This window comes from Diadema antillarum, unplaced genomic scaffold (assembly GCF_040938485.1).
Source record: "Diadema antillarum isolate AM-2024a unplaced genomic scaffold, OU_Dant_1.0 seq00000459_RagTag, whole genome shotgun sequence".
Classification (NCBI taxonomy): domain Eukaryota; kingdom Metazoa; phylum Echinodermata; class Echinoidea; order Diadematoida; family Diadematidae; genus Diadema; species Diadema antillarum.
In genome coordinates, this window is record NW_027271430.1 from 566,111 (window position 1) to 588,858 (window position 22,748).

The following is a 22,748-nucleotide window of genomic DNA, read 5'->3' on the forward strand; positions in this document are numbered from 1 at the left end:
ACGACAAATAATTACTCCAGTTTCTAGTATCACACCTGCATCCACTCCACTCAGTCTCACACTCTATGGACCCTGCCAATGGACAGTGCTATGATGTCATACAGTGCATTGATCAACTCACTTCTGGTATATTGTAACTAAGGTTTCCAACAATTTCCGAGGAGATTTTGGCAGATGACAAGTGAAAAGCTGTTTTGATTATGGGGCTTATAGAAATGCTTATTCTGAAATGCTGAAAAAGAGCCATCGCAAACCTGCTTGAGCAAGAAACGTGTTTCTGTGTAGATGAGAAACGCAGAGTTGTTTTGAAACACATTCACAGCTCAGACCTACCCACGCCAATCCATGCAAACTACACATCTCCATTCTGCGGGTCAAACTGCGCAATGGAGCTGTGCATTGACAAGGCCTCCCTCTCCACTCACGATAGAGATGATTAACACAACAACTTGAGAAACGCGATCTGAAAGGCCACTGCAAAATGTGTTTCAAACATGAGAAAAACAATAAACACAGCCACACAGAGATGTACTCAGCTTTTGACCCTTTCTGTGCCAGTTATGAGTGAAATGTGCACAAATTTTGCACACAAACCTATGGACAGGAAATTCTTGTGACACGCATAGGGTTAAACAAAAACAAAAAAAATCTACCACCTTAACCCATTGAGGACGAGTCCCGAGTATACTCGGGCAGGTGACTATGGGAAATGCGCGTTTTAGCAAAATCAGCCCATCCTCAACAGGTTAATTTCTCTGTGGAAGAACAAAACTAAAGGGGGTATCTCACCGGGCTTGAAACTATTTCGTGACTAGTTCGCGACTCCAGATTTTGCTAGTTGCAGAGACGACTCCGCCTCCTGAAAATTACAGAGTCTCCGAGGAATCGCAAGAAATTTAAACATGTTCGATTTTTCGCGAAGTCTCTGCGACGTCTCCGAGATGTCTCCATCAGTTGCGGAGACGTTGCGGAGACTAATAATATACGCGACTGCTGAGACGTCTCCGCGATGTCTCGGCGACGTCTCAGAGACGTCGCCGAGACCTGCTGGAGACCAGAAAAACTGGTGAGAGGTCGCGGAGACGTCTCCGCGACTCTATTTAACGCTGTTTGACCTACTTTAGAAACCACATGACCCATCTGCGTGCTGACATCCTGCCTAGATCAAGTCAGGTGATCCTGAACGGCTCCATCATATTTGAAATTTTTTGACACCTGCCATAACTCGTCTCACAGACGTCTCCTTGGAGAGAGCACAAGCCATTTTTATGTTGGAGAAGTCTCAGCGACTGCTGCGACTGATAAGTTGGAGACGTCACAGAGACGTCTCCGTTGGTGAGATGCAGCCTTAAGACTGAGCTCACAACAGAAGAAACAAAAATTAAAAAGTTTGTCTAATGTGTAAAATACACTTATTAAAGTTTGTATGTCCCTTTTGAAAAGCTGCAAATTGGATTCCTTTCATATGCTGGTATTGTAGAGGTAGGTATAATACAGACTATTCCTTAGAATGATAAAACTGGAAACTTCTTTATGATGGGGGGGGGGGGCAATAGGCCCTACTATATATGGGTAATTCCATAGAATAGGGACCCACTTTGTGACATGCCCATTTTGCCAATAAAATCAGAAAATCAGATTTTTGTTCAACATAACTTTAAAAAACATTCATATTGAGTAAGTCCCTTGAAAACTGACTGAAAACTAACATTTTAAACTGAAATTGAAGGAAGTCAGCATACCAAATTGCAGTGTATGGGGAAAAACTGGTTCACCATGGAAAGGGGACCATCCATTTTGGCATCTTACCACATATTTCAAACTAGTTCTATGTTTGTTTAAATAGAAGTGATTATTTTGAAGTAAGAAATTAACTATACTATTGAAAAATGACACAACCCCTATTTTTGGCCAGGAAAAAGATTCTTCAATGTTTCTCGTGTAAGGGGGACACCAAATATTATTTTTGCATTTTTTTTTTTCAAATTAATAGAGTGGTCAATTTTTGATACCTGTTACAAAGAAACCACAGCTACATTGTAAAATATGCCAATGAGGAGCAATTATTGTTGTGATAAGACACAAAAAATTAGCTATCACTGTGCCCCGACGTAATATTTAGGGGGACACCAAAACCATGTGTGTGAAAATTATAATTTGGTCTTTTTTTTCAAATTTATTTATTTTACCCCAATTTTCTCTTGAAATCTTTTAAACTATGTGATTGCTACCAAAATAACAACAAACAATTCAACACTGGTCCTTAATATGGATTCCACACTCATAACTTAAGGTTTCTCGTGTAAGCAATTATGGGGACACCAAAACTTACACGTGAAACGTCTTTCTTGGGATTTACGTGCGCAAATGTGTATCAATTGATGCATGAATTATATTTATACTGTTCAAAATTTGCTCGTCTTTTATCATTTTTCACCCCTTAAAATACAGTTTAATCCACAAACAAGCTGTTAATCTGTCTAACTGGTGTTACAGTAAAATGTCACACAATTTTGCCCAAAAACATTGTGATTTTGCACTTTTGGTCAAAATTCATGTGGAACTTTGAAGAAGCAATTTCTATACTTTACTTTGAAAAGGAAGATACTTACCTGAATAAGAGTATTCAGAAGTAAAATTGATTTAGGGTATGTAATTTTTAAGCAATGACAATATGAAGCAAATAGAAGGGGCATTTAACTAGTGGGACCCTTTTTAATGGAATTACCCATATAGATTTCCATTCAATTTCTTCAGAAATTCTAACAGTTATTCTCAGTACATAATGGGACCATATTCATGGTGAATAGTTTTTTTTATTTCCTTGTTAAAGATTCTTGTGTAATACCATCAGATTTCAGACACGATGTTAGGAGACATTGTTCACGCAGATCTAGAAAGTTGAACAATCAAGAACACGAAGACTAGAATGGTGACTAAGGGAAGTTTTGAAAACATAGAACCAACCTTGTCGTAGACAGATAGACATGGGGGTGGATCGATGAATGCTGATTCCAGATTGATGACAGCGACGCTGCCATAGTCTGTCCTGTCATCGTCGTAATCATTGCACAGACCCCTGGGATGGAACTGTGATTGGAGAAACAAAGTAACGATTAGGAATACATACAGGGTTATGGGTACAAAATATCTGCAGACTCTAACATTGTAAAACACACCAGTTATTTCACGTTTCACATTTGTTTTTGTTTTTTTAATCTTGCGTTGTCATGGTTTCCATTTCCAAGTTGCTTTTGTATACACGTGATGTGGTCTTTGGTACGCTGGGGTGCCAAATAGAGATCTGCTATTTCGTTGAATTATCATTATCATTTGTTTTAATAGTGCCATACTCTGGGTTACCAAAAATGGGAAGCTGTGATTTTTTTAATTTCATAGAAGAAAATTTTGTTGCAACAATGTGCTCAGCAATGTAGCAGCATCACAACAAGAGCACTCATCACACACTATACTAGTGATTTCAGTATCTCATACCCACAGACAGCAGCACTGCACGATATATTACTAGTCCAAAGAAGATGTTAAATAAGTCATCATGGGACAAGTTCTTGGATTGATATCATCTCATTCTGAATCACTATTCAAAATTGTAATAACATGTTTTTATAAAAATAAGAAAATATAATTATCATAATTATGGTTAGAAAAGAGTCATAACAGGGCTGAATTGGCATTGGGATCATAATCGCCAAGTGCGACAATTTGGCTGTCATAACAGAAATGTGTAACTGTACATTTTACAACATGATGTGGCGATACAAAACGCTGTATCCTGGGGTATGATGGTACGCCAGGGTACGGCGTGGTGCATCACACGACTTGTAACTGATGCGATCTCTCCGAGAAAGATGGTGAGAAAGCTTGAGATGCACATCAGAGGAGGAAGAGAGGTAGAAGACACGACATTGGTTGTCTCCTCTCTTCATCATGGTGAGTTTCATCTTGATGAGGCCAGCAGACACACCGAGATTTCTCTTCCCCCCAGCATATAATCCCGTCAAATGGGGGGTTTGATTCTGGGTAATCTTTGGACCTAGGTGCATATCGTGAGTGGGATTACAAGAGGCAAATTGCCCCGTGACGCAAAACGCCAAGATGCGTGCATCCGCTTTTAAGCAGGTCTGATGCTCTCCACGAAGAGATGTCAGATGCTGAGTGGAGAACATACAAGGAAACTCATTCAGTGTTCTCCCTCTCCCCCAAATAACTTTACATCCCACGTGCCTCGTGCGATGCATCGCCGCCATCGTCACTCTCGCTCGAGCTCAATTACGGGGGAATTCTGCTTTTATCATCCCTGGCGATGTCAGTCTTACGCCACGAGCCTCCCAGCTCAATGGCTACAGGGAAAGAGCAGAAGCTGCCCATTTACAAAATGATTAGTGAGTTTCACTCCGCCAGTATCCACCCTCCTCCTCCTCATCATTCTCCATTCTATCCTCTGATAATACCATCAGGGCGGGGGCAGAGCTTTTCCCCTCGTTAAATTTGCAAGTCGCAATCTTCTCATCTCCACGAACAAACATCGAGCATCATCCATTATTCCTCCTCCCACCCCATCATGCCTCTCTCTCCTCTCTCTCTCTCCTCATATTTGTCTTTTCGGATGTATCCATTTGATTTCTTCTACAAACCGAATCCCGTCCCTTGCCTGGGAGACAGCACGCGCAACCGAAGGATTCGGGAATGGCAAGCATCAACAAGCCACGCTGCTTTGACCGAAAGTGCACGTTTTTCTGTGCTTTTACAGCAAACAGGGCCAGATTAAATATGACTCTGTCACTCGAGGTTTGCGGTATTCTCCTTCAAGCTGGTTAAGAAATGGCTTATCCCCATCAAGGGCTCATATTGGATTCTCTCGCCTCCATTTGGTTAAAGGTGAACACCAAATACTGGATACACAACTGGCTTCCTGAAGTACACACACACCGAGCTGAGCATGTGTCCTCACTCACACAGTGTGGCATAGGGACACATTGAGCCATGCAATGTACATTAAAATGATAAAAATGTAACATATTTACAAGTTCTTTAAAAAAGCATCAATACTCTTACATAATCATTAAAATGTAAGTAAGTATAAGTAAGTAAGTGTTTCTATGACAGATATCTACAATATATATGAAATTTGAATGATACTTCTATATTGTTTTCCAATACTAACACTACAAGGACCAGAAATTATGAGCTGAGACTGAGAATTATATTTTCCACACATTTCTGCCAATATCAATTCACCAATCATAAATAGAGTGTCCATTATATTCAGTTCTTACTAATTCTGTGCGAACTTTACAGCTAGGAATTCCCATACATTATGCATTTAATAGACATAAGAACTGCTTTATTGCAGACCGCACAAAAGGTTTACAGTAAGGGCAAAGTGAAAAAACTAAATTACAACAATCTCTACATCTTTACAATATCATGGCACTTTTGATTGAGCTGCCCTGTAATATCATCAGGCCGAGATATCTTTCCACTTTCTTGTTCATTTTTTTTTTTTACTGTAATAATTAAAGGTCCACTTTACCTTTGGGAGCAGTGATTTTAAAAATGTTCAAGATATCACATTTGATGCACATGTGTAAGTCAGTTGTATCACAAAACATCCTACCATATAAAATTTTCGCAATAAAGCCTAAAATTTAAGGAGATATCACTATTTTTCTTAATAAACCATTACTGCGTATGGTTTAGTCTCGAAACGTCTTGAACTATTGTTCACATTTTGTACATTTAACAATACTTAACATCGATCACATTTGTATACTGGTTCAAATTTTTACCTTAATTGTTTTTATCTCTAACTCACATTTTAGAACTATTTTAAAGAAATAATGCTGAGGGGTTTTTTCATCTGCACATGGAAAATTATGCCTTTAAATGACTGCATCAAATTTGTCACAATTCAAGCGTATCTTTTCCATTTTCCTGTGGTCTCTGTCATATCCTAGAGCTATGTAGACAATGAAGATTACAGGTAGGTTACCATGGGAACTTACCCATACACCATGACTACAAAATGCTTTGCCATGTGGAATTTTCACACATTTATACGTCCTGCTACAGCTCACACAAGTATCGTGTGAATTTCTTCAGGAGACATTGAAAAAATTGTAGAAATAATCTACTCTGCAAAATTTTAAACAACTGTTAATCAGATTGGCCTAGAGCAAAAAAAAAAAAATGATGCTACAGTTTTCAGATTTATGGTAGTGATGCAATTTTCAGCAACTGCTCTTCTGAAAGAAAATGATAGGCCTACATACAGCTGTAGAAGGATTTTTAGGTAGATGGCTGATAACCAGTTAGTACCCCTTTTGTACAGCACAGGACTTTAGCTCGCTTCAGTGGCAAGATAACTCTAGCTTGGAATACTAAAGTTGTTTTATCCTGCCATTCTCGACCACCAGAATTGCATTTGAGATCAGAGTAGTTGTCATGGTAGCCTTACCACACCCCTCCCCTAAACTGTGTTTCCTGCTAGCATGAGAACTGTTCATCAATATCTTAGCTTTACCTACAATACATTCATGGCTCACTAAATTTAGCCTGTGCTAAAATCGAGATACCATTTATACTGACATTAGCTGGGGCCTGGCGCGGACTTGAACTCCTTCCAAGAGCAGGCTAATTTTAGCTCGGGCTAACGATTTTTCGACCTTTCATATTGGGAGATAGCTCACTTCAGGGTCCAGACCCGAGGCGAGCTGGCTCCCAGTATAAATGGGGTAAGAGATGCCAGGGATTGGATGTTGCTTTGATGGGAAGTTTCAGTTTAATTCTCCCGACTCCTCCATCCTTTCGGATCTTAGCCAAGACGATGGGGGCATGGTTGTTACCCTCCAGTATCGGTTCCAGTTTCCTGCCCTCTATCTAGGCCATTCCTTGCACTGCCCTCCCCTGGGTGTAACCCAACAGTCTTGAAGCTTGCTTCACCCGCTCTCCCCGAATTGGATACATCTGCTTGTTAGTTGCCATGGCAACAACTAAGAATCTCAGTTATGGCTGCCAGGCCTATCACTCCTTCTGCTTACCCCTAACCCCCCCCCCCCCCCCCCCTCCTTCTCCTCACACACAGGGTTTTGAATCCTTGACCAAAAAGGTGACATGCTATTTCTCCCTTTGCCTGTGATCTCCCCTTTCAGCGTCTCTACAAGGCTTATCAGGCTCTAGTTTGAGACAATTGCTTGATTCAATTTTGCGATTGAGCAGCTCCTTCATTATGCCAGCTTTGGCAATTTGGGAAGTCTTCTCTCGCCTCCTGCCTCTCCTTCCACGGCCCCACGAGGGCAGTTGCACTTTTCCTCATGGTCAACACGCAATTTCTGAACAAAGTTATACGAAGATTTAGCCAATTCCTGGTCGCTATACTCATCAAAGCTCTCATTCTCTCCTCCTAAATCCTGGTCTTGTTTTTCACACTTTATTTTGGAGATTTAGCTACAAAGAAGAGATTCTCCGCACATTATTTTATGTGCCCACTTTTTTTTAATAACAGCAAAATAATGCATGCTTGGAACACAAATTATAGCGTATAATCCATTTATGGATTCAAGGTGATTCCTGGTCAGATTTTTAACCCTCAAAATCTATTCTTTAGGGTCAAGTTTCCCTGAACGCAAGATGGTAAGATGAAATAAATAGGAGAATTGCTTTCATCTTGCTGTGCTCTTCACCTTACTGGCTCATACAACACTTTGGTCAGCATTTATAGTAAACAGAGATATGTTTACTGGATTATAAAAGGAAAATATCCCCTTACAAACACATTGATTGTCCCCTGATTCAAAATCCACACTTGCAGTTTTTGTATTTTTTTTTATTTGAATCAATTTCTGTCACATTAAAGTAATCTGGAAAACATGAAGAAATAGATTAAAAGGAAACAATTGCGATCAGACTGAAACAATTTCTTCTGAAATATGATTGCTTTGTATAAGCATTCTGGTGCTTTAATACGATACAGAGAAGATACAATCATGCTGAGGATGAGAAGGAAGTATGGAAAATAAACACACTTAAAATTCCATCTGCCTCCTCGCTAAAAGCCGATAAGTGGGTCGCAGGATGGGAGCAGACTGCAAGACAGGGACGTGCCGATGTGAGGGGGGAAAAAAAAAATCTGGCAGGCATTCCTATCTGCTCCAGCTTGCTGACGCCGCGCCGATAAGGAGCGATTTTTTTTTTGGGGTGGGGGAAGAGACGGGAGAGACTATCACTCGTATCATGCCCGTTTATCGGCTTTGGCTTCGGGTCCCATCATCGTGTGCATGAGGAGCATCGACGATTAGGCCATGATGACTTCTCACGGTGAAATTTGTCTGAGGTTACAGGTTTACTTTCTTGCCCGATATCTCTCTTTTCCTTTTAGTATGCGCAAAATCTACACAGCAGCTTAAAGGTCCTGTTTACCATTGGGAGCAAAGATTTTAAAAATGTTTGAGATATCACATTTGATGTATGTGCGTACTAGTGTAGGTCAGTTGCATCACAAAACATCCTACCATATAAAAATTTTGCAACAGAACCTTAAATATAAGGAGATATCACCATTTTTCTCACTAAACCATAACTGTAGACGGTTTAGTCTAGAAACACTTTTAGTATAACTATAAACATTGTTCACATTTTGTATATTTAACAATAAACATTGATTATCCTGATTAAATTTTTTACATTGGTTGTTTCTATTCCTTACTCACATTTTAGATTCATTTTGAAGCTCTAAAGCTGGGTTTTTGTTTCATGTGCGAATGGTACTCTTGCCAAACATGTACAGATAAAGCGAATGCAAAAAGATTGGTTAAAAAAATCTCACAGAGAGTTTGACAAATATCAGACAATTCGATCAAAAGTTTAAAAATTTTCAGGTTTTTTATTTTCTTGCTAATCCCATGTGCACTCCTTACATTGGAACTCTACAACAGTTTGAGCTGTCAAGAGTTGTAAAAGAATGACACAAATACATCAAAATAATGTCACAAATACTACAAATTCTGTCAACTTGTAGACAAATATTATTCTCAATGCACTCTGGAGAAGCAACATGAAATTCTCTTTCAAAGTCATTAAAAAAATTGTGAAATTCTTTTAATTACAAATTTTTACCAACATTGTTCTACTGCTGTCATTACAATTTTCACAAATTTTATGGCAGAAAGATGGGATAAACCTTTACACTATTCATTGTTTCTATTTTGTTCATAAATCTTTCCCTCCTTACAGAAGAAAAACATAAGAAGAGTTTCACAGTGTAATTCTTTTCAACAGTATGTTTGTAACATATATTTGTGTACAAATGTATGTGTGCTGGGGGGGGGGGGGGAGGTGCAAAAAGCCATACACCTGTAAGTACAGTTGTACTTAGCCTGAAGCTTCCTGGATAAGAAACACTCATGCTTTCCACAGTTGTCACACTGTGTAGTCATCTTCGATGGCACAAAGATAAATTTCAGATCACTGACAGTTCATTTTACAACTTGTTTTCAGATGATTTCGGTCCCCCTTCCTCCTACAACACAGGTGAGATTGGTCAAGTTGACTTGACCCCTAACCTTACCCCCTTCAGAGTTTACCTTCTCACAAATCACCAGTTCATGATTATTACTCTGCTCTTTCCCCATCTAGCTTTACACTCCGATAAAGATAGGATGATAAACAAATCCTGACACAGATACCAGCATCTCTCAAAAGAAGAAAAAAAAATCACCAAGTTTCATTCAAAACATTTCCCTCGAGCAGCACTGCAAACCTTTGCTGATCAAAACAGATACTGACGCACAACATGGAGAGAGAGGAAGAGAGAGAGAAGGAAAACATATACTACTGAAAAAAAAACCAACAACATATCTTTGTTTAAATACTTACTAACCATACTAGATGGTATTTTGGAAAAGACAACATCTTTATTTCATAACTGTATTTTCACCATTTTAGTTAAAAAAAAAAAAATCTAAACAAGGAAAAGTAGAAATTACGCGGTGCGTAATATATGTCCCCGCCGGAAGTAGCATTTTGTAGCAAAATGTACAATATAGGTAAAAAGATGAAGGTCAAAGGTCAAAGAAGTCAAAGGTCAAAATTCTATGTAGAAGTTTTGAAGCCCTCACCTAGTGCCATCACATAAAGCAAACGGAATCGAAATCGGGTTAGAAATGGCGAAGGAGTAGCATTTTGTAGCCAATGTACAATATAGGTAAAAAAATCAAGGTCAAAGGTCAAAGAAGTCAAAGGTCAAAATTCTGTGTAGAAGTTTTGAAGCCCTCACCTAGTGCCATCACTTAAAGCACACGGAATTGAAATCGGGTTACAAATGGCAAAGGAGTAGCATTTTGTAGCAAAATGTACAATATAGGTCAAAAATCAAGGTCAAAGGTCAAAGAAGTCAAAGGTCAAAATTCTGTGTAGAAGTTTTGAAGCCCTCACCTAGTGCCATCACATAAAGCAAACGGAATCAAAATCGGGTTAGAAATGGCGAAGGAGTAGCATTTTGTAGCCAATGTACAATATAGGTCAAAAATCAAGGTCAAAGGTCAAAGAAGTCAAAGGTCAAAATTCTGTGTAGAAGTTTTGAAGCCCTCACCTAGTGCCATCACTTAAAGCAAACGGAATTGAAATCGGGTTACAAATGGCGAAGGAGTAGCATTTTGTAGCAAAATGTACAATATAGGTCAAAAATCAAGGTCAAAGGTCAAAGAAGTCAAAGGTCAAAATTCTGTGTAGAAGTTTTGAAGCCCTCACCTAGTGCCATCATATAAAGCAAACGGAATCAAAATCGGGTTAGAAATGGCGAAGGAGTAGCATTTTGAAGCAAAATGTACAATATAGGTCAAAGGTCAAGGTCAAAGGTCACAATTGAAATTCTGTATAGAAGTTTCAAAGCTCCCATGTAGTGCTATCATATAAAGCAAACAGAATCAAAATCGGGTTAGAAATGGCGAAGGAGTAGCATTTTGAACATTTTGATCACACACGGACGCACACACGGACGGACACACGGACGGACACACGGACACACGGACGGACACACACACGTACGGAGCCCGTTTCATAGTCCCCTGCTCGAACTCGTTCGGCGGGGACAATAAAGCAAATTCATTCTAGTTGGCAGTTAAGCTATGGTAATCTCAGAACAAAGCTTTGGATTACCTTTTTTTTCTTTCAAGTGAAGAATATTGAATGTATCTCTTGGGGTGCATACGCAGTACATACACTTATCTTTGATGGTTGAACCTCCAAACTTTCCCAATATGGATGCAAATTTTATGCAACAAATAATGGACACAAGAATGACTTCAGTCATATGAAAAATTCCATTCATCTTTTTGCCAGGTATTATACCTAACAACTACAAAGCTTTCTTATCTTTGATGGGTAAACCTTGTAAATTCCTCAACATGGATACATGTACATTTTATACAACAAATAATCCACACTATATCGGCTTTGAAATTGTTTGATATTCTATGCATGCCTTTCTGACATATTCCTGACAACTATATGCCAATCCTACTCATGCTTGACTTTGCACTAATTTATGCACATTGAAAGCTAAAGTAGATTCTATAGAGATGGACCTAATGGTGATGGGTAAATTGAAATGCTCATTCCTAGGATCCTCAGATTTAAAAAAAAAATCATAAATTTTAATGCATTTTAATAGTAAACTGGCCTCTTCTTGAGTGCATTCTGTGCAACTAGAACAGCACTTGAAGTTTGCAATGAGCAGTGAAATTCTTTAAATATTGATTTTTCTGAAGGCATCTTTTTTTTTCCTCCCCCGGGGGGAAACTGATGCATGCTAGCAACCAATGGCTTGGATACACAGAAATGTCTCACATACATTCAACATTGCTTGAATTTTCTGCTACTACACACTTGTTAGATCCTTTTCCCCCACTCACAATTACATGACAACTAATAAAAAACAACTTTACAACAACTAAGACTACAATTCTCACCCTGAATGATCAATCCCCCAATATCCACTTTATTCCTACTCATCCTATCGAACCCCCCCCCCATCTAAAATAAACATGTTTACATCTTAAAACCACAGTTATTAGAAATATGTATTGCCCCTGTCTATTCCCTCTGTTTGTGCTTCTTTTACAACCACAGTTTTACAACTTGACAGCATTACGTTGATGAGTGGACTTATATGGTAAACCTGGATGCCCCCCTCTCCTCCCCACCCCCACCCCCACCCTTAATCTACCAGTGACTAAGGTAGTGTGGCTGGGCTAAATCAAATATCACATATTTGACCAGGGAATCGTTGTCTCGCGCAAACAAAAGGGAGTTTCCGACTACCGCACTTTTGAAGTGACACTGAGCCTTGGAAAAGAAAGGTCACACAGGTAGGGATTCCAGGAGACAACCATCTTTTTTTTTTTCGGGGGGGGGGGGGGGGTAGATAGAATAAGAAAAGGCTGGCTCATGTCAGCAGATGTGGCCAATAATTTATTAAATATGAATTTCCATCATAGCATTTACTTCCATGTGAGTACCAGTTTTTCACTGAGCAAACTTGGATGAAAAGTTATAAACTTTTTCTGACTTTTGGTCATGCAAGTCTTCTAACACAAAGTCCGGTATAAAGTACTGTGCAATGTTAGACTCCAGTGAAAGGACACAACATGGCACACATGGGTGTGTTATCCAATCTGACACTCATTACATACAAAGCTGTGTCTGTCTGAAACAGATCCTTGTAAAAATCACAAATAAACAGAACTCATGGTGGATCAGAACATGACATCCAAGAAAACCAAATTTGATATTAATTAAGATTTTTTTACTGTACAAAAGGCCAAAGGAGGCTATGTTCTATTCGCCATTCACAGCAAGTGGATGTACAGCATAGGGTTCCTTCTATTTGAGCACAGGCTATTGAGACCAAAATGGTACTCTACACAAAAGAGGTGTAAACACTGTGCATTTAAATACCTACTTACGCCAACAGTGGCCATTATCCTGCCTGCCTTTGTCCAATTATCTCTTCTTCCAATCTCTACTTGATTTTACCTCAATGGGCAGTTAGTACTCAGTACGCCAAGTGAATAGTGATTGCCTATAAGTGTGCGTGTTGTGTGCTGTGTGTGTGTGTGTTGAATGTCCATGCATTTGGCCATATGCATACCTGTATGCCTTCAAATATTAAAGAATATCGTAAAACCAGACATTTTTGTGTGCATGAAACTTTGGCAAATTTTGCGAGGAGCCAAAATTCACAGAAGTGAAACGTTTGCAAAAGGTTTTGTTTATACAATGCATGAATGCCAGTTGCAATTCCTATTCCACAAATGTTTCATGCCCCCCAAAAAGGTCGGACTATCCATTCAAAAGTTATGGATTCTTAAAGTTTCGGTGCCGTCATCGTTGGGTGAGAAGACTAAAACAGTTTGTGATGTGACTGCAGGACAAGGATAATAAAAACAATTTATACAGAAAAATTCTACAAAATTCCATTCTTTACTGAAAGTACACATTTCCTTGACTCGTTGCTGACATATTTTAAGAACAACAATATTCCCCTGCTTTCTGAAATAAGTACATCAAGAGCTCATTCATTATGCTAAAAATATGAGAATATGTTTGATTCCCTTTAGATCGCCTAGTTATATCATTGTCCTGCATTGACATAATGAACGAAATCCACCTGTTTCAATGCCAAATGCAAATTGCGGTAATTCTCACGACCCTATGAAAACAGACACTTTTTTTTATTCATACATAATTTCAGTTCTGCCGCAGTCCTAATGGAGCTTTTTGTATCTTATCCAGTTTAAATTTAGCACCAAACAGTCCGCATCTGGCACTGATATGCAAGCATCTGAAATATTACAATTGTTACATCTCAAGTCCCACCCACTTCAGAGGGACCAAGCTTGGACCCCCCCCCCCCCCAACCACCACCACCACCACTCTCGCAACCACAAATAACAGCGGTATCATTTTCTCCTCTCCTGTCCATCACCAAAACCATCCATTATCATTTCTTTGGTTCCACTGGAGAAATGATTTCATCCCTTCCTCTATGGAGCCAAACAGAATTGCCAGCCACGAAATCAAACTCAGGCCAACGAGGCTACTTTACATTGGATACATTTGTAATCCCAGGGTTGGTACAACAAAGGAAGAACTAAAACTTGGAAAGCAAGCCCAACGGACATAAGACTAGGTAGCATACAAAAATCTGCCAGCACCAAAACAGCTGTCAACATGGACAAATCCCTATTATAGCTGATCTGTTGCTATCAAAGCAAGTTACCATTAGAGTAGACTGTCATCCAATAAGAATCAGGTATTCTCTGGTCAATATCTGAAGTACACATCACCTTTGTCATCATCTTCCAATAAAGCTAACAGTCATGTCTCAAAATGGAGAAGTTCAATGTATTCAAGGTACAATTTACCTTTGGGAGCAGTGACTTAAAATTCAAAATTGTTCGAGATATCACATTTTATGCATACGTGTAGGCCAGTTGCATCACAAAACATCCTACCATGTAAAAATTTTGCAATAAAATCGAAGATATATTAAGGAGATATCACTATTTTTCTTAATATACCATAACTGTAGACGGTTTTAGTCGATAGAAACATTTCTATTATAACTATTGTTCACATTTTTTATATTTAACAATATTCAACATTAATTATATTGATTCAAATTATTTTACATTAGTTGTTTCTATCTCTAACTCACATTTAAGAACTATTTTGAAGCACTAATGCTGGGTTTCTGTTTCATCTGCAATTGTTAAATTATGCCTTTGATGCAGGTGTGCATCTGCATACAAAAAAAACAAGAAACAAATATTGAGGGCAAAAATAACACATTTTGTTTTCTGATTCAAGGAAAAAGTACACATACTATGCATGTTTTAGATAATGATCAACATTAAAAATCTATTTTCTGACTTATGAAGAAAGCAAATCAAATTCTAGCAGGCAGCTCTTTTTGGAGCAAATTTCATCAAAGGCCCGCTTTCATCAAAAGACAAAATCGATGTTAAATTTCCTAACCACACAGGCTGCCATAGACTTACGGTTGAAATCAACTACATGTATATACTCAACTTTAACTCTTCATAAAACAGGGCCCCAATCTCTTTGTAAAAAAGAAATCTCGACAGACAAAATAAAAGACATTGAAATCGGGTGAACAGGACCCTGTTCTATCAAGAGTTAGATTAAATTTGATCTTTCATTGCTAAATAGACTGCCATCAACTTATAAACAAAATCAAATGTATGATCAGTTTTAACTCTTGATACAACAGGCCCCAGAATACACATATAAGAGAACAAATGTTGCTTTAAACTATGGCAAGTCAACTGGATAAAAGATTTTGGGGTGTCAAGACTTTGTAGTTAAAGTTTTCAATATCTCTCCTTCTTAGCACTGATTTCTGACACATTTTTCCCCCAAGGGGATCAATCTGGATGAATGAAGACAAAGAGTCAAAATATTTAAAAAAAACAAAAACTAGGGAGCACTTTAAAACTACAAATTCTGAGTTACTCTTTGTAGAAGTCAAGGATACAATCATTCACTTTGCATGTGTTTTTCCATGTGGACAGTGATGTTAGCCCAGTGGCAAAGAGGCATTAAACCACACACTGTGTAGGGGCATTAACACCCTTCTGCTCCTTTCACGGGATGGTACCCAGGGTCAAATGTGACTTCATTAGTGATGACTTTGACATCGGCCACACTGAGAGGTCAGCCAGCGATCCCCTTCAATTGACCGCCCTATACCAGGACCAGATATTTCCATGCACGGGCATCCGGACTGAATTGATAACAGTTAATCCCAATGGTCATGGCCAGGACCGAAAAACGATGGATCCCGAGGGCCAATTTGATGTGATTTATCCAATAAACGCTCCCAGGATGTTATCCATGCCTTCTTCTTTTTTTTCAGTCTGATAATTCCCAGGGCCAGCTGACATGAGGCAATTTGAGAACCTCTAATAAACATTTATTGCCATTCATTATGTCGGTATCCGCATATCTAATATCCTAGTATTTGTTGCCCTGTTTATCTCTCACAATTTTCCCCCCTCGCACTCTTGCAAATGTTTATGACAATCCTGCAGTATGCGTCAGATGAAAGAAGTGACCACGGTGCCTGCTTTGGTGTATGCCCAATGAGGCGTGCTGTTCCTCAACTCCTGCTTTTATCCATCGTCGCTGCTCACACACAGCAGAGTGACGGCTTTAAAGGGGATGGCTAGTAACTGATCAGTGGGAATCGGTGGGAATGCTGAGGGATGATTGTTCCAATCCTTGTGGGATTCATTTAAGAGTACATTATATATCTTTTGTTGTGTGAAAATTATTTGCTTCAGATTGGTCTCATATTCAAGTAATGCGCAGTTCAATGTTTCCAAGTAAGCATGACTGGAGACAGTGTTGGGCTGTTAACGATCGCCCCGACACTGTACAGTCATGCTAAACCTGGAAGCATTTAACTGCACATTACTTGAATATGAGACCATTCTGAAGCAAATAATTTTCACACAACAATAGTATATAATGTACTCTTAAATGAATCCCACAAGAATTGGAACAATCATCCCCCAGCATTCCCACTGATTCCCACTGATCAGTTACTAGCCATCCCCTTTAATACAGCGATGGTTTGGAGTCTCCTTTGCGTAATGCTAGAATGCCATGGAAACCAGGCTCAACGGAGTCTGTAGCAGACTGATTCTGCTCACATCCTAGTGTGGTGAGTCGATTTGGTCGGAGAAAATCAACTAAATGGCACAAACAAGACTACCATACATTCATCAAAACACATTCAACTGTTTGTAATGTATGAGATTTAAAAAATGGCAGCAAATGGTACAAAATGAGACACTGTTCCAATAATAAAATCTAAAACATTACAAACCAATATACATACAATATGCTTAGAACTAATGACATTGAAACACTGAATGTGCAGATTCTATGTATTACAAACTGCAGCAAACATACATGTAAACAGCACTTTATTATATGCACCACTGCATTTAAAATCAGCAAAGACCCACACCAATACAAAAAAAATGTTGAAATCAGTCGCTATTCAGAGGTTGACCTCCAAATTATGATGTACCAATTTCTGGTAGTTGGTACTGGGACCAGTGTTAAATGTCGTCTGCTAAACTGAGCTCCACCGTTTGTGTCGGCGATTTACATGCTTTTTCCCCATTGGCTAATGCTAGCCCCTAGGGATTTGAATATCATCTTTGTCATTTCAAGTTCGCTGCTGGTGTTAGCATAGCAGTGCGCAACCTACATTTACGTCCATAAGTAGATGCACATTGTACGTGCAAACTCTATGCTTATCTGAACCTGAGAGCAAACTTACGATCATATTTTGGAGAAGGGATGAAATTTGTAGCATTTCAATCCATTTTCCTCATTATGAGTGTAAAGCTATAAAGCAGTTTTGACTACAACATCTTTTAATATTTGATTTTAACTATGCGCAATCACTTTTATCGTCATGCAATTCCTGCGGACTTCACAGTGGTGTGATTCCAACACCTAGTGCTGGGGATTAATAGTTGTGATCGGTATTGTTACGTCAATCCGACCGTCAAGGTTGGAGCTCGATTAAAGGCAGCTGTTTGGGAGAAAGCAAGGCACTAGCACCAAACTTGAAATCACCCATTGTATGAACAAGCTCAAAGTTAATGGAGCAGTGTCCTCTGTGATTGAAGGGATTTACCATAGAAGGTATTTACCATCAGTGATGAGGTGTCATGTGAACGCATCCATGGGGGTGGAAGATACACTTCACAACTTGTACTATTAAGTCATACAATGTAACACAGAAGACAAGAAGAAAAAAAAAATACTATTTTGAGTATAATACTGTACATCCAAAGTAATCAAGTAAAACTCAACATCTCAGCCACCACAAGTGGTCTACAAGATCCACAAAGTGAATTGCATCCGAGCGAGGTAGGCTCTTATGGTAATGGATGGCTGAGACTTTCAATACCCTATCTTAGAGCTAGCAAAGATCTGTCTTCGTGAGGTTATTGTACTCGAGGTAAATGACACCAGAGGTAAATGACATTATATTCCAACAGACTCTACCGCTATTGTGGCAGCGGAGAGTGAAATGTATCCACAAACAGTTGCAAATTCATCTTAATGGCTCCATTATGCTAATCCTGGCGGAGGGGTGTCATACGAGCCAGGAGGAGTAAATGCACCATTAGATGAGATTCCATCCACGGCTCATCTGATGGTCGTCGTACCGAGAGTGCAATGCCCCGACATGTTCAAACTCACTTTGATAAGACATAACCACACAGTAATACTCAAACAAACAGAATATTACAAGTTTTAGTCGGATCAGAATGAAAAATGCTGCAGGGATTTACAATTGCACGTTTTCCAAGAAGTGATGTTGGATACAACTTTATACTAAAAGTACATCTAAATTCAACAGGATGCTGTTATTACCACCCAAGAAAAGCACACTAAAATATACATGAAATGTTTGTGGTCAATAATTATCTTACTACAAGTACTGTAAAACGAGGAATTTTTGCGTGCACTTTAATTTCGTGTGCGCCAAGATTCGCAAAACTAAAATGCACGCAAAAGTCCTTGTTTACACTATATATGCATTGAACGCCAGTGGCACTTCGCGAAAATTTCATGCCATGAAAGAGGCTGTCGGTTCCAATTCGCGAAAAATTCATGCCGCGAATATATCATGTTTTACAGTACATGTACTACCTCTTCTCCCCTCCCCACCCCCCCCCCCCCCTAAAAAAAGGAGTAATCACTACTCGGTTATAAACTCCACTACAATGACATGACATCAGAGATACAAGTTTTTCTTACTAATCTCATGACAAAAATGAAATTTAGTGAAGATTTGCATACGGGACAATGAGAGGATTGTGAGGTCATGACATCATCCACTCATCTAATTTGCATATTTGAGTGGTTACAGATAATTTCACTTCCAGGATTTATTTTGATGAGCCTTATCTTATTCTATTACATGTTACTCTCCTGTATACGCTGTTATTTTCGCATGTACATGTATACAGATATTTCCGCGAAAGAGGAGATCATAGACATTTTCGCGAGATGTTGTTTTCGCGCACTGACGCCGACACTAACATTAATGTACTATTAGCAGAGCGTATGGAGACATTTTCGTGTGTTGTGGAATTTGGCGATCTAACTGTGACTCACGAAATTTGCGAAAATTAAACCCTCGTGAAAATAACAGCTTATACAGTATGTCATACTATAATACTGCTTAAACTAGACATACTACCATGCACCAAGGAATTGAGCAAATCTTAACTAGAGGCTCCTCTGGATCATGATTGGCGAAACGTAATTTGAGAACTGCGTCTGGGAGAAACGCGAGTCGAGTCTGCCCATAAGACCTATAAAAATCAATCCATTAGCATGAAACATCTTTAACAACATGTTTACAAACAAGTTTTTATGGCAGTGTGAAAGCCCTCTCTGCCACTGCCCACTGAAACCTGACCTCTTTCTTCCTATGAACCCTCCGACACCAAACTCAAACACAAAGTTGTTGCTGCTCATATTTGCTTGAATACTGTATCAGGTAATAGTACAAAATGCTTCAAAGCTGCAGTAGACCGTTAGATCTAAACACAACTCAAACCTTGATTCATGTAAGGTTCATCATCCTATTATAAATACCATAAAACATGATATTTTCGTGGCATGAAATTTTCACAAATTGGAGCCAACAGCCTTTTTCACAGCATGGAATTTTTGAGAGTTGCCTAGAGCTTGTTAAAACATTCAATGCATATAGTGTCTAGACAAGAACTTTCGCATGAATTGTAATTTCGCGAATCTTGGCTCTAGCGAAATTAAAATGCATGCGAATATTCCTCGTTTTACAGTATACTATTTGTACTTTACACACAATGCCATTCTTAAACCAGGTGTATGAATATGTCCCTGGCAATGCTGGGGTAGTGATAATGACAGGGCCCCTAGAGGGAATAATGATAATATTTGGTAGAGACTATTCCTGGCGAATATGACAGTTGTCATAATGATGATGGTGAAATGAAATAAGTATCATTATGTAAAATAATATGAATGTGATATCAAAAAAACAAAAAAAACAGATTACTCCATCCATAACAAGAATTATCATCATTATCATCATCAGCATCATCTTGACTGGTATCACTTGCTTTTCTGATTTGTGCTGCATACATTGTAGGAGCAAGGGGAGAAAAGGGGTTTACATCCTGTTACACTGCAGTATGTCAGTTTGCGACCACGCATCTACAATACTACAAATCTACATTTCAGTTGACTGTCCCTGAACAAGGCAATGGAAGCATATTGAAGGTTTGCAAATTATGACACAGTTCACCCTTAATGGAAGTCATGAAGTTGTGTTTTAAAAGGTTGAATTTTTGAGGGAGAATGTCCTGAAGGCTTTTTTTTTTTTTGGGTAGATTTCAGGGCAGATGACAATAAGCTCCGACTGGCATAGGAGATGACAATATCAACATGTTTGTGAAATATGATACTTATAGGTGGCTCCGCTGTCAGAAATTGTTGTTGGAATAAGAGGAAGTCTGTTCACACACACAGCAATCACAGTGTAGTTTGAGATATCACTGTTCACACATACAGCAATCACAGCGTAGTTTCAGATATCACTGTTCACACATACTGTATTATACGCTGTTATTTTTGCATACAGATATTTTCGCGAATGAGAAGGTCACAGACATTTTTGCGAGATGTTGTTATCGTGAATTGACACAGAGGCCTACATAAGCGCACTACTACCTTAGCGTATGGTGACATTTTCGTGTGTTGTTAAATTTGTGGTCCAACTGAGATTCGCGAAATTCACGAAAATTAAACCCTCGCGAAAATAACAGCTTATACAGTTTAGCAATCACAGCTGTAATATGTAGTTTCAGATATCACTGTTCACACACACACACACACACACACACAAATCAATCACAGTGTAGTATCAGATACCACTGTTTATAAAACGTGCATACACTTTACAACAATCATGATATGGTTTAATATAATAAATATCAAACCCTAATACATACAGCAAACACTTAATTTCAAGTGTCACGTTATGATGTCCAATCCAACAAACAAAAACAAACACTTTGATAGTTCAATTTCTTTTATAACTACCAATCGACAAACTTGCCATGGACTTGAAACAAAAGTACCGTGATGGCTTCTAGACACCAAAGCAATCAACCCTCTGCTAACAGTTTCTTCAACTTTCAAGGCACAGATGTAAGCCGATGGTAGGGTATCACCCAACCTCTCTCCCATCAACCTCGGATAACAAACTACATGTTATCGATCCCGGTTTGCATGCCGCAACTGCACATTCTTATCCATCATTCACACAGACACAAACAGATTTCTATTTCAGACTCGGGGAGTTCTCCGATATCTGGGAATCGCGGGGGCTGCGGATAGTGACAGACAAACACGGGGGATGAACCCAACCACCTGGGAAGTTCGGTGCATAAAAAGAAAATACAGAATCCAATGCACAGACGCTATTGGCAGTAAAAAGGCTGCATTGATTTGACTTGCAGCACAAGTGGCGAGGTGATAGAGATGAATAGGACGGATACTTTTGCCCGGCAAATTGTCATCCTTGTTTGCCAACATGAATTTGACGCCTTTCTTTTGACACCTTTTCTTCCATACCAGTGGCTGTGCTCGGAAAGAAAGTTGCCTGAATCTTGATGAGAGGCTGGCAGTCTCAGCAGAACACAATTTATAAAAATTAGCCAATTTAAACAGATCTACAAAGATAGGTACATTAGAGCATGGAAGCTCAGAGAGGTTTTTTTTTTTTTTTTTTTTTTTTGCAAGAAAATAGTTTTCAAGTTCAAGAAAAGTTTATAACCTGATTCATTTTCTTTCCGGCATCATGGCTGAGATTCCACTGAATATAAACATTGACAAAAGGAAAAAGGGAAATTCCTGACAAAACTGGACATCATGATACTCGTTTAACTTGTTCCAAACAAGTTGGCAAAAGTTACAGACCTCTTGTCTTAAAATAATGAGAAAGGTTAAAAAAAATATGAAAACAATAACGAATACTCAAAATGCATTGCATCCTAACCTGTAGTTTATTCCTGCGGGTGAAATAAAGACTCTTTTCAACAGGATAATTCTCTCAAATTCTGTTTTCTCACATCCCTGTGTGAATTGCTAGGCTAATACTAGTATTCCACTTCAAGGGATGGTGGGGAGGGATGGTGGGGGGGGGGGGGGGGGGAGTAGGGGAAGGAGAGAGGGTAGCATCCCCTAAGGCTGAATTAATGAGATAAATACTGCCCTTCTCGAAATGTCAGAACTCCCCCTTGAAGAAGGTTTAAGACGGAGAGGCGAGTCAATACCAGGCACTGAACCTAATGAGATTGCTGGAGCCGTGCGCGGTCGCCAACATGCAAGACTCTCTTTGGATCTCGGCGACTAAACCCTGAATTTGCATACCTTGGTTTACAGAATGAAACCTAATGTCTATGGCAACGGCCCAGAAACTCAGCAATGGTTCTGCCGTGTGCAGCGTACAGGCAAAACTTTTGGTACACGTATGCCAGGCACAGCCGAGAAGAAATTCCAACAAGGTGTGACATTTCGAGCTGCTACCATCCGTTCTACTAGATCACAGACCTCACACA

At 39.1% G+C, this 22,748-nt stretch overlaps 1 protein-coding gene across 1 annotated transcript in view; it reads right to left on the reverse strand.

Moving 5' to 3' along the window:
• The window catches only part of LOC139732995 (uncharacterized), a 119,158-nt gene that overhangs the window by 72,360 nt on the left and 24,050 nt on the right, over positions 1–22,748 (reverse strand). The window contains exon 2 of the mRNA XM_071643834.1: positions 2,968–3,090. Within this exon, the coding sequence (XP_071499935.1) occupies positions 2,968–3,090 (123 nt within the window). The remainder of the gene's footprint in view (positions 1–2,967; positions 3,091–22,748) is intronic.